This window comes from Antedon mediterranea, chromosome 3, assembly GCF_964355755.1.
Source record: "Antedon mediterranea chromosome 3, ecAntMedi1.1, whole genome shotgun sequence".
Lineage (NCBI taxonomy): Eukaryota > Metazoa > Echinodermata > Crinoidea > Comatulida > Antedonidae > Antedon > Antedon mediterranea.
In genome coordinates, this window is record NC_092672.1 from 35028094 (window position 1) to 35040914 (window position 12821).

Here is a 12821-nt window from a genome sequence, read left to right on the forward strand (position 1 = left end):
TTTATACTGTGTAAATACATATTAATTCCTTTGTATAAAATTCAATATTCCTTTGTGTAGACAATATTTGTTCTTGTTTATGTATTAAATTCCATGCAAAATAGTGTCACTATCAATAAAACACAGCAACAGGATTTTTTTACAAAAGTGTCTTGCTTTAATGCTTTAATCTTCTGTAACCTTAGAAAATACAAACAGAAATAAAATTATTAAATCGTAATTAACTAATAACATCATTAATTATCAATTATCATTTAATACTGCATGTATGCTTTACAACATTTTGAATAACAATCTTTTGACATTTTTTTTTATTACAATAAAATAGAAATATCTAGATAATCGTAATAAAAACACAAACACTAAACAAAAACAACAAATGCACGTTCTGTACATTCAGATCACATCACATGTCTTTAAAGGATATTATTGCACGTTTAGTAAGAGATCCAAAATAGATTGTAGTCACAAAGATATTAAGTAAAGATATTGTACTATAATCAATGCACTTTTAGATACGAGTTGCATATTAAAAATACCTACATGAAAATCCAAAATAGGTTGTAGTCACATAAAGATAATAAGTAACGATATGTACATAACATTTGTACTATATCATAATCAATGCACCTTTAAGTTCTGTCTTCACTATCAAACTAGTGTGATGTCCTCATATATGGTAGTGATATGCCCAATTATGGTAGTGTTATGACATCATCATGTCCATATATGAGCACATCACATTTGTTTTGTCACATAAAGTTTGATAGAGCTTTAGATACGAGTTGCATCACAAATACCCTCATGGATAAATAAACACATACAAGATTTCTTTAGAATTGAAAAATTAACACCTGAATTGGTGAAATAGATTCATCAATTGCTCCAATATACAATCGTATATTATTATAAAATGGAAGTACAACAACACAGTAGAATAAATCTTAATAATCTAGTAAAATAAGAACATTCTACAATTTCGATCCTCTCGTCCAAACCTGAAGAAAAAGTCAAGGTTAGAATCTACTGCACTGACCTAAATACTGTACCAAATCAAAAAAGTTAACGCTATACCATATTTATTCGAATAGACGCTCCGCTTTGAATAAACGCACCCCACCCCCCTCCCTTCCCACCTCATTTTGAATATACGCCACCTCGAATAAATGAAATTGTGTTGTATTTTTTCATATCTAGGGGTATTGACTTGATTATACATGTTACCATATTACGCACAAAAAAATAAATGCCTCTCCCGAATAAATGCCTCCCTCAAATAAATGCCCTCCTAAAATTAAGAACCCTCCTCGTTTATTCGAATAAATCTGGTATATATAAACAACAATAACAAAGACACCCAAGACGATAATGATGCATCAGGAATAAATTATATAAAAACAAGGATGTAGGGTGCTTTTAGAGGAGATGAAAAGCTGATATTTTCACAATGGTTAGGAACCAACATTGTTGATGACCAGCCCACATCATTTCCCACAATCCTATGCTTATTCATTCTTTGTATACAAAAATGTAAACAAAATTATAGATAATAACATCTCGTCAATATATATATACAAATTTAAATGATGGGTATAATTTAATTGATTTAAAGATGTATTGTCCCCTGAAAAACTGTAATTTAAAGCAAAAAATACTCCAATTGGCTGCCAGCCAATGGGTTTTTGGTTGAATGTGACCATTTTGTCATTTTATATGAGAAATCATTATTTTTTTACGGAAGGGATTAACTTGATTAAAACTACAAAATAAGCTACTCAAAGTCTGATTAAATTATTCTTCATTTTTTATATTTTTGGGGGACAATACATCTTTGTCCATGTATATTTTTTTATTTTACTTTATTACAAAACAGGTCGTTAAGTTAAGTATTTTAATTACTCAGTTTGGTCCTTGCATTGATGGTTGATCGTCACCATAGCAATGTTTCATATCTGGGTCTCGGTAAGTATTTTCGTGTTGAACACTCTGGAAATAGAAAAAAAAAGTCCACAATAAACTGTCTAACTATTATTCTTCTAAAATAACCATCTTCTTATACTGTGTTTGGTAGTCTAGCTGTTGGCATTTCGCGCTTTACTTTTAATAATTGTTTGACATAATAATGAATAAAATAACACAAAATGGTTACCTGGCTGGAAACAAGCCTCTGGACTTAAAGGGCCATCCCCTGCTTTCCATGCTTATTTTCTTGTCTAGTCTTGTATTTTTATATTTAATGTTTCTCTTTTTATTTCATTTACATTATACTGTTTTATATATTTGTACTGTATTTGGATAGCAATAAATATTACTTACTTACTAAGCCAAAAGTTGCTATACAAATAGATCATGTGGATATAAGTCAACTCAAAACCAAAAGTTCATAAGCATGGAGTTATACAGTACAATGGTATACAAATTATGAGTGTATTGGTACAATTAATGGCATGATGTGAATGATGAAATATCAACGAGGCAAAGTCGAGTTAAAATATAACCTTTTACCATTCACTGAATGCCATTATTTGTACCAATAAACAAATATAAAACATCACACTCAATCTTCGCGGCGGAAGTACAAAATAGGCGGCGCTGTTGTATTTCAAAAGTAATATTTAAAATATATATTTTCCAAATGCAAGGATTTTTTTTCGTACACAAAAAAATACTATTGAACGACCATTCAACAGTGCATACTATTGCATGCCATGTGACCCACAATCGTCAAATCAAATGACAGAAATTTATTTAGGTGTTATATAATTAGCTTTACTTACTAATGAAGATGTACGGCATTTAGTTAAGCATAGTTCATAATGGTCGTATACAGATGAGAACAAGATTCCAAAGGCTTTGCCTGCTTTACCTAAAACACCCTGTAACACTATTTGCTGAAGAAAACAAAAAAACTAATTTTAGAATATGCACTACTTTTATAAATAACATATGTTACACAAACAGATATAAACACAGTCGCCTTATTCACCAATCACACTAAAGCTCCGTCTACACTATAAAATTAGTTTGACAAAAAAGTGTAATGTGCCTAAATATGGTAGTGATATGCTCAAATATGGTAGTGATATGCTCAAATATGGTAGTGATATGCTCAAATATGGTAGTGATATGACATCATCATGCCCATATATGGGAACACTTTGGTCACATGAAGTTTGATAGTGTAGACAGAGCTTAAGAGAAATATCTCACTATTGTGAGATTGGTGAATACGGCCACATGTCTGTAAAATAATGGTTTATTTAGGTTTTAAAATGACTAACCTTATCTGGCCTTAAACAACAAGACACACAATTTTCATAGACACTACAGCAGCCTTGATGGTTACAGGTTTCACACGTATACAGCAATGCATTCTCACGCTCTGGATTGCAACAACCATTTGCTAAAAGGTCTATACGTGGGCACACATAACCTGGAAAATAAGAAAAATAGAGTTTTTGGATTTAAATTACATAACCTAGAAAATAAGAAAAATAGAGTTTTTGGATTTAAATTTGTAATAAACATTCTATTTGAATATAGGTCTAATAGAGAGAACACTAAATATTATTTAATTATCATATAAATTAAGAATTGTGTATTTTTAACGAAGAAAATATAATTTAAAGGAGTTTAACGCATTGTTTTATTTTATATTTTAATAATATTTATATAAAAAAAATATAAATTTATGTAATATAATTATAGATAAGCTGTCGCATTGGCCAATCTTTGGAAATGAGTTCAATTTTTTATTGCGCGAATTTACGAGCGTGGGTTTTGATGGAAAATGATGCCAAAGACATTGATTAATTTATGCACCTTTTTCATCCACTACAACATTTCTCCCCTGTAATGAGTTTCGACATTTGCTTGTGTGGGTGTGGTTCTTGGGCTCAAACTCAACTTTCCATTGGAAAGGTGGGCGTGATGGCGATATATTTGTATTTTCTTTTTTTACGAATGAAATTGGATTCTGAAAAAAAAAATTTCAATTTTTAGTCATTTATCACATATAGAAAATATTAAGTAAATATAGCTCCTAGGCCTTGCCGTTAGTAGGCCTATCTTATACTTAATATGCCTCTTGTTGTACAAGGTAGACCTGAGCCATATTTCTGCTTTACACAAGGAAACCTAGCCGTGTCGAGTGCCTTTTTCTCTGCTGACAAGAAGGCCAGACAGGGAGAGGGAGAGAGGCAGGAGGTGGCTTACCTGAGAAAATGTACTGCTCATAAAATACAGAAGTGACAAGAAGAATATAACACCTAAGAACCACCGTTTGCGTAGAATTCGAACAGAAAACATGAGAAATGGTTAGTTTACTATCTGCTTTGTTATTTATTTTCAAAAAAATGCTTAAAAGTCGATTGCATCATGAAACATTTTCTTTTTTTGTGTGCGCGACCATTTTTTTTGTTTTTTTTTTTATAACGATGACGTCATTGTTTGTAGCCTCTCTCTATGTATTTGTAAAATTATAATATTTTCCTAATATTTTTACATGAAACAAATTACATTAAAAAGCCATAATTAACAGTAGAATAAAAAATAATTTTTGTTTACAAAATATTAATATATAAATGTTATAAATGTATTTTATTTTCGTTAGTTTTATATAAACTAAAAAGAGCCAGAATGGGATTCCCCTATATTTTTCTAAAACTGTGACCTTGAAAATACAAAACAGAGACTGTTTTTTGGTGTCAAAATAAACTGACGTGTTATCAAATTACCCCCAAAACGAAACAGTTTACCACGTACGTATTTAATATTCGACAGTGGTAGACCAACTAATAGATAAGAGGTATATTTTAGATAAAAAATTAGTATTTGTTATAGTAAAAACAGACATTCTGTTTTCAGCACTATTTTTTTAGGTACAGTATTCACTGCGCTTCACTGACTGCTGCTGCTATACAAAACAGAGAAAAGTTGTTGAGTTGGTTTTAGGGGGTGGGGGAGTATAATATAAGTATAACTTTTCAACTCAGCCCTTTGATTTATATCTAGTCTAGGCCTAGTTTGACATTCTATATACCATCCGTGTATAAGTTCTCTGATTTGATGTGATTTCTTTTGTCTACACAGGTCGACATGGCTGGATTGGGAGAAGGAGGAATCGGCGATAATCTAAATTCCATGCTTCGGGGAATAATTCCCGGATTAAACACGATGGACGCTCCTGTTCACCCGGCCCATACCACCGATAACCAATCCAACACAGACTCAATCATAATTAACATTCCAACAGAGGGAGGAGGGGGAGATCAGGGGGAGGGTGATCCGAGCGGAAACAACGGTGGTGGAGCCGCATCCATACCAGAAATGAGAAACCTAAAAACATTATTAGATCGTACTTTGCTGTTTATATTTTTACTTTGTATTAAAATTCTCATAGATCACTGTTTAGGTAAATCTCTCACTTCAATTTTTTTATGATGTAAAGTTGTTTTTTTTTTTTAAATGAATGTATTTTGCTAACTAATATTGATATGAAATTTCAAATAAAAGTTTTATAATAAAATGGATAATTACTTTAAGATTTAATGAAATAACATTTTACATTTATAGGTTTGTTTGTTATTATTGGTCTCATTGGGACATTCATTCATCATAATGGGAACCTAAGGCAACAAGTAATCATGAAAGTAAATGTTATCTTTATTTTAATTTATAACAAGTGTAAATACCCTCTCAAATGTGGTTTTCCAGAGCAATTCCAGTCATTTTTATAAATGTGTGATGATGCATGCAAAAATGTGTATACGCTATACAGTAACAACAAATATACAAAACTCTCTCTTTTTATGGTATATAATTATAATTATTGTTAAGTAATAATAGTATTTCTTCTCAACATGGATTACACAAGTTAAGTGAGGAAATTGTAATGAAAAATATAGGACATCAAGTTAACCTCAGCCCTTCATTTCATCATTTTTAAACCCTGTGCCTACTAAACATTAATATTTTTTCTACTTTCAGGCAAAAAGGAAGATGATGAAAATGATAACAATGCTGTTGTTTCTGCTTTTTAATATATTCTTTGTTTATTATATATTTAATGATCAACAACTTTACAGAAGGTAATACATTTTCAAAAGTTAAGATATGAAAAAATACAACACAATTATTATCGAGAAGTGATAAAATACAGTTAAAAATTCCATCAAAATGATTGGCAATTATTGTAGATCATATCAATCAATGAATTCTACTACAAATAGAAATGTCTTGTACTGTATTACAATATGCATGTGGCGGGGTGTTTATTTGAGGAAACAAATAAGGAAATGCCCTAGGGCGTTTGTTCGAGGGGCAGGGGATGCGTTTATTCAAAATGATGTTCTATTGGAGGAGTTGACAAAAAATATCCCCTTAATATAGATAACGCACCCTAACGCTCTTTTATTTATGGTATTTTGTCCTTTTTTTCAGCTTGATTTTTCGTCAACCAACTTATGAAACGATGGACTTTTGGACTTTACTCTGGATTGTGGGAATTACAGATTTCATGATAAAATACTTGACAATAGCAGTGAAAGGAGTTATAACTATGTTACCTCAACAAGTATTAACATTCAAAAAAAGGGTGAGACAATCCAAAACAATATATTTTCTTTTTGGTGTAGAGTAAAGTTAGTGGAGCTGTAGCTTGGTGGTTAACATGCTTGCCTTCCAATCCTGACGTAGTGCCAGGGTTGTAACTCACAACTCTTTCAACTCCAGTTAAGCCTCAAATGAGAAACATGATAAATTATAAAATAGTTTATCCATGGTTTATCCATCCTGTAATTGGCGAGTTTCCTGATGCGTATGAAATATAAAAAAAATTTTAAAAATACTAGTTTACTACATTTAATATTCTTGTGCTTGTACCTTCCTAAACATGGATATTTTTTAACTTTCTCTATTACTTGCTTCTTTTTATACCAATAAAATTCCCTTGATGTGTTTAGCTTTTGGTAATCAGTGACTGGAATACCAATGCATTGTATTTTTTATTTGATTTATTTCGCCTTTTCATCAATTATTGGATTATCTGGTCACACAAAGTTTCAACGCGATTATCACGCAAGTCAACCGAATCACAATACCCTATTTCATTTCATTTATTTCGTCAATAACAGTGACAGTGACAGAAAAGCAAACTGAATTGCTGTATAAATTTTCTCAGCCGTCACGGGTGACAAAAAGACAATAAAAATCATTAGTAATATAAATACTGTATATAAATACAAAGATATATGCAATAAAAAGATAAAAAAATATATAAATATTCAAATGTTAAAAAAAGATAAAATTGCAACATATTCCCGTCCAATCTCTCAATCCAACCCCCTAAAGTGTAACAATTAAATTGATTATTTTTCAGGGTAAAATATACTTAATAGTAGAGCAGTTTTCACAGCTGTACAGGATGCTTACCCCCATCCCCCTCTGGATCCAATATTTGTCAACCTCCGAATCACACTGGTGTATCAACTACAGTTTAGTGTTACTTTATATCATATTTAAGGTATTTATTATTTCAAAATATTTACATGTTAAAGGCCAATTTACACAGCAGGCGGAAAACTGCGTAACTAGTCCCACATAGAATCTGTATCTATCCTAAGTGGACTCGCTCCGCGTTGTTTGTAAATGGTCATAAGGAATAAAATAGATTCTATCGCCTGTATTCTTAAACCGGACTTTAGTCGTAGTTCGAAGTTCGACTTGAAAAAGTCGTAGTTCGAGCTATTACTTCAAATTCGATTAAAAAACGAAGTAGTCGAAGTTTGCAGTTCGACTTAATGAAGTCGAGCGTTTAGTCGAGTTGCACACGTCTGGGTAACAAAGGCTATACATTGGCCAATGACAAGAGAGTATTTGAGGAGCAGACGAAATTTTGCGCATTCATATCACTTTCCATTTTCTTACAACACTTTTTACGCATCAGGACTATACATGAAAAATAATTTTAATCGTTAATTATTAGAACAAGATCAGTATTAATTTAACAGTGAAGTACTTTTGATTAACAACAAACAAAATCTTCAAAATATATTTAGGAACCATGGCGGTACGGTAACTTTTATATTTTCTAGGCCCCCAACAAAGTATGATCGCGACGAACCACGCACTTCATAGCGTGACAAGAAAGCGCTAGGCCCCCTAAACATTCCATTGCGTGGTGAATTTCCGCATCTGCCATTGTCGCTATGGCGTGACGTAGTTGAAGTCAGACTTGCGCGAAGAAAATTATGTAATTTGTATACAGTTGTAAATAAAGATGATTTTCATTATTATAACATATACCAATGTATATTTAATTAAGCTAATATAAAAATAGATATTTCATTCTTCAATATCTGGACAATATAACAACTCAATGACTGTTACGTTTTTCATAAACATCGTTTAAAAACCATTTAGTCGACCATTTAGCCTGCCCCCTCCAGGACTAAAAAAATCGATCAAAATCCGTCTCGATTTAGTCGAGGTTGGCCTGAATTAGTCGGCGATTTAGTTGAAGTTCGGTTTATGAATTAAAATGACGTCATTTTTTTAGTTTTAGCTCGAACTACGACTAAAGTCCGGTTTAAGAATACGGGCGTCTATATCTTTATTACTGTTATCGCTCGTCTGTGTAAATTATCCTTTATACATAAAGCCGATTTTTCACTAGGCGAATTTGTTCGCACGATTCGCAGGCGTTAGCTAATACGCATGCATACAGAAGGATTTGGAAGATGTAAACATGAATACGCATGCGTATAAGCTGACGCTTTCGATTCGCACAAACGAATTCGCCTAGTGAAAAATCAGTTTAATATTGTTACGTTTTCTGGTTCTCTTAAATCAGGCAAATTGTGAATATAGTATTTGAAAACATTTTTAAAAATTTAATTACATCTTCATCGTTTTGTTATAAAATAATAATGTATTTAATCTTTGACTCTCTAGGCAGGAACTCTCATTGATAAGATAAAAGAGGTTTCAGCAGCCACAAAGGGCTTTTGCTTTGACGTGGTAAGTAAATTATAAGTGGAGCTTTCTTGCTTTCCAATCCCAAGGTCCAGGGTTCAATCCGGACTAATTAATTTTTTTCGTGTTCTCCACAGCAATACGGAGTCCACCTCGCAACAGGAGGGTCAACAACTGGTCAAGCTTGTCCGATTTGTCAAGATGAGTATACTGACCCTATTCAACTACAATGCAAAGTAAGCTTTATTGAATTTAAAAAAAATTGTATTCCTTTCTGCCAAGCATTCCAAAAATTAAACACAATGGAAATATTGTGTCTAGGATCAGAAGTAGAGATACCACTGGGGATGCCCTAATTACAATTTTTATGACAAAATTTCATATAATTTGAAATAACTCGATATTTCTGATATTTCTTTGCAGCACGTTTTCTGCGATGAGTGTGTTTCGTTATGGTTTGATCGTGAGCGTACTTGCCCGATGTGTCGTGCTAAGGTCGCTGAAGATCCTGCATGGAAAGACGGAAATACTACTTTATATATACAGCTATTTTAAATCATTTTTTTTATATATATATTGAAATTTAAAAAGTTTGATCAAGAAAATATTAAATCTTTTGTAAAAGTAAACATGTTTAATAACAATAATACATCATATTTTAGTTGTTAAGCCTTTGTCTACACTATCAAACTTTATGTGACAAGAAAATGTTATGTGCCCATATATGGAGATGATGATGTCATCACTTTCATATTTGGGCATATCACAATTTTTTTCAAACTAGTTTGATAGTTTAGACAGAGCTTTAGACATAAAAAAATAATTAAAAAAAAAATATTATTTAGTGAAATAGTTTTGAAATATTTGTACAGTCCGCATTATTTTTACTATTCAATATTAAATGTTGTTAGGTAACATAAAAACTATTAAAAGATATATTGTCCTCCTGGAACAAATATTTTTTTTGTTGAATATGCCATTTAATGTCGCATAATAGTTATTCAATTTTACCAAAATTGGATCCAAAAAAAAAAAATATTTACCTGAAAATTTTAATTAAAAAAAATAGTCTAATTGACTGGAAGTCAATCATTTTTTTGGTTGACCTGCGAAATGGCCTTTTTAAAATTAATTTTCGTTTTTCAGAGGCAATACATCTTTAATTTTTTTATTATTACATTAGTAATGTATTGTTATTTTTGTTTTATGTAATTAATGTGTCACTTATTAATTGATTTGTATGATTACTAGGAAACTCTAATTGAGATTAGATTATTTTTTACATTGTGAAATAATATGTAAAATATGTTTATATAATTATTATTATGGTGAAAGTATTTTTTAGAAATTGGTTGTGGCAAAATATTTTGTGTATATATTTATTTTTTACTTTGTAAAAATGATAAGGTAATCTTTACTGTCTACTAAAAGCATTATTTAGGTTCAATTTCAATATAATAAAAAAAACAAGATGACTTCAATGTGTTATTTGTTATTGTTAATAATTATTCTTACAACATGTTAATCTAATAGTTAAATCAAGTTAAGCGTGGTTTCCACTAGAACGCAACACGAAGTATCAACGCAAAGTGCTGTATTGTGTAATCAAAAGTGGAAACCGACGACGTAGGAAATCAAATCAGTTTGACAGTACGTAGGTATGGTAGTGGCTTTTATTTTTGACGATAGAAATCTTGTTTCCGTATTCACATCTCAGACCAAGGGAAGCTCACTTAAAATTATAAGAATTTTCTCTTATTTAATTGAAAACCACTTAAGGGAAATCCTTAAATGTATGTTGAATTTGTGAAGTAGTTAGTATTAAATAAATAAAATATATTCAATAAATATCTCACTTTCTCGTGATTGGTGAATATGGCCATCGGTAGGCATACTGTATGCAACCATGGACTATTCTAAAAGCTCTGTCTACACTATCAAACTTTATGTGAAAACAAAGTTTGATGTGCCTATATATGGACTTGATGATGTCATATCACTACTATATTTGGCCATATCACCACCATATTTGGGCACATCACACTTTTTTTTGTCAAACTAGTTTGATAGTGTAGACATTGACTACCATCAATACAAGATTTAATTTGAACCAAATATCTTAGTATTGACAATAACTCTACAAGTACTACACACAAAAGTCATCATTAACATACATTCTTTATTCAAATGATGAATTCATTCACATTCTCGACCTATTTACAGTTTTATTTCTTTTCTATACAACTAAACATGTATCCCATACATACACTCATTTTCTAAAGCTCCGTCCACACTATCAAACTAGTTTAACAAAAAAGTGTGATGTGCAGTATACCCAAATATGGTAGTGATGTGACATGTCCATATATGGGCACATCACAAAAAGTTTGATAGTGTAGACAGAGCTTAACAAATATAAACATCACTAGAAAATGTTCAACTCCGTTTCTTTCACATCCCTTTTAATAACTTAAAATAAATAAGCTATATTAACAGTCCGCTTAGTTGGTACTTGCTTTACAAATTGAAATAACATGTAGGATATCTTAGTTACTGTACATGATTACTTTCCTTTATAACGCTCTGTTTACACTATCAAACTTTATGTGATGTGCCCATATATGGACATGATGATGTCATAGCATTACCATATTTGGGGATATCACTACCATATTTGGACACATACATAGTGTAGACAGAGCTTTTGACCATATCAAAACAATTTAATTTATTATAACAGAATCAATGATTACAGAAGTCATGAAGCTATAGCATACATACAGCAACAGAAAATCGTTTGTTATTTTAAAAATAAATATCCTTAAAAAGGCACGGGTCATTTGGCAAGATGTTATGCTTTTGAAACCACTAGTCTAATTTGTAGTATGCAGTCTAATCACCTGATTCATCACCTGATCAATCTTTCAAGAATTGCAGAACATACTAGACGCTTTCACCCACGAGGTGTGGACATTGCCATTGTCTATAAAATGACTTAAGCTCTGTCTACACTATCAAACTTTATATGACAAAAAAATGTGATGTGCCCATATATGGACATGATGTCATATCCCTACCATATTTGGATATATCACTGCCCTATTTGGGCACATCATACTTTATTTGGTCAAGTTTGATAGTGTAGACAGAGGTGAATTGAACAAGACCATTTTCACAATTTTTTTTTTTTACAAATGTTGAATTTTTGAATTAATATCGTCCATAATTAATCAGCTCTATTCGAAGCTATATACAGTAACCATCAAACAAACTTTTTCAACTGGTTAAGGAAATTTGTGAAACTATATAGATATATATTTTGAATGCGATCTGAACAAATTTAAGCAATTCTAAATCGCACAGTGATATACAGTAAATAGTTATACATTCAGAATGCAATATGAATCTAAGCTAACTTAACACAACTTTGGCATGAACCAAGACTATGTCCAGGATTCCTGTATTTTGATTGGCTAGTAATCTTATGAGTAATTATATTATGAATTTACATTATAAAGTAAAAACCTGTTTTTTTGGAACATCCCTATATTAAGGGGACATTTGCAAAATTAATGAAGGGAATTAATACAAGAGTATTATATGGAAAACCCATATTCAAAACACATCCCTATTAAAGGGTGTCCCTTTAAGTGCAAATGGGGAATAACCTGTGAATTGCAGCCTACTGGGCTGAATTACACACAGGTGTGGATGACGCATACCACAACTCTCTTCTCCCCCAAAATGTCCCTTCATGTCGAGTGCTGCCACCAACAATAGTTCTACTGTTGTGAATTTAGGTAGTTGAACACAACTTTGATATAAACCATATTAATTAATTATCATTT

The 12821-nt window shown here is 31.4% G+C and overlaps 2 protein-coding genes across 4 annotated transcripts; one reads left to right on the plus strand and one right to left on the minus strand.

The window, feature by feature from the left end:
* Positions 1-48: 48 nt before the first annotated feature.
* Positions 49-4411, minus strand: LOC140045359 (SREBP regulating gene protein-like). 2 transcript variants are annotated; one of them, XM_072090216.1, is made up of 6 exons: positions 4216-4411; positions 3823-3976; positions 3282-3433; positions 2778-2891; positions 1900-1986; positions 49-180 (listed from the first exon to the last, which is right to left on the minus strand). In XM_072090216.1, exons 1-5 carry the CDS (start codon positions 4306-4308, stop codon positions 1900-1902), a joined length of 600 nt encoding a protein of 199 aa, XP_071946317.1. In that variant the 5' UTR covers positions 4309-4411; the 3' UTR covers positions 49-180. The 2 variants fall into 2 exon arrangements, with proteins under 2 accessions (XP_071946317.1, XP_071946316.1); XM_072090215.1 differs by lacking the exon at positions 49-180 and having other exon boundaries at positions 266-1986.
* A 256-nt stretch (positions 4412-4667) lies between these two features.
* LOC140043912 (E3 ubiquitin-protein ligase RNFT2-like) lies at positions 4668-10454 on the plus strand. Of its 2 annotated transcripts, none has more exons than XM_072088397.1 (9): positions 4668-4807; positions 5092-5413; positions 5575-5651; positions 5989-6089; positions 6442-6595; positions 7379-7522; positions 8953-9018; positions 9111-9209; positions 9397-10454. In XM_072088397.1, exons 2-9 carry the CDS (start codon positions 5098-5100, stop codon positions 9526-9528), a joined length of 1089 nt encoding a protein of 362 aa, XP_071944498.1. In that variant the 5' UTR covers positions 4668-4807; positions 5092-5097; the 3' UTR covers positions 9529-10454. The 2 variants fall into 2 exon arrangements, with proteins under 2 accessions (XP_071944498.1, XP_071944499.1); XM_072088398.1 differs by having other exon boundaries at positions 4691-4760.
* The last annotated feature ends 2367 nt before the right edge of the window (positions 10455-12821 follow it).

What these genes read in the sequence shown, in the direction of transcription:
- LOC140045359 (XM_072090216.1), bottom strand. Translation starts at nt 4,308, where the DNA reads ATGTTTTCTGTTCGAATTCTACGCAAACGGTGGTTCTTAGGTGTTATA. An exon ending in GTTGTTTAAGGCCAGATAAG is followed by an intron (nt 2,892 to 3,281) that starts GTTAGTCATTTT and finishes TGTTTTCTTCAG; the next exon opens with CAAATAGTGTTACAGGGTGT. An exon ending in AATGCCGTACATCTTCATTA is followed by an intron (nt 1,987 to 2,777) that starts GTAAGTAAAGCT and finishes TTCTATTTCCAG; the next exon opens with AGTGTTCAACACGAAAATAC.
- LOC140043912 (XM_072088397.1), top strand. Translation starts at nt 5,098, where the DNA reads ATGGCTGGATTGGGAGAAGGAGGAATCGGCGATAATCTAAATTCCATG. An exon ending in GGCAACAAGTAATCATGAAA is followed by an intron (nt 5,652 to 5,988) that starts GTAAATGTTATC and finishes TTCTACTTTCAG; the next exon opens with GCAAAAAGGAAGATGATGAA. An exon ending in AGGGCTTTTGCTTTGACGTG is followed by an intron (nt 9,019 to 9,110) that starts GTAAGTAAATTA and finishes TGTTCTCCACAG; the next exon opens with CAATACGGAGTCCACCTCGC.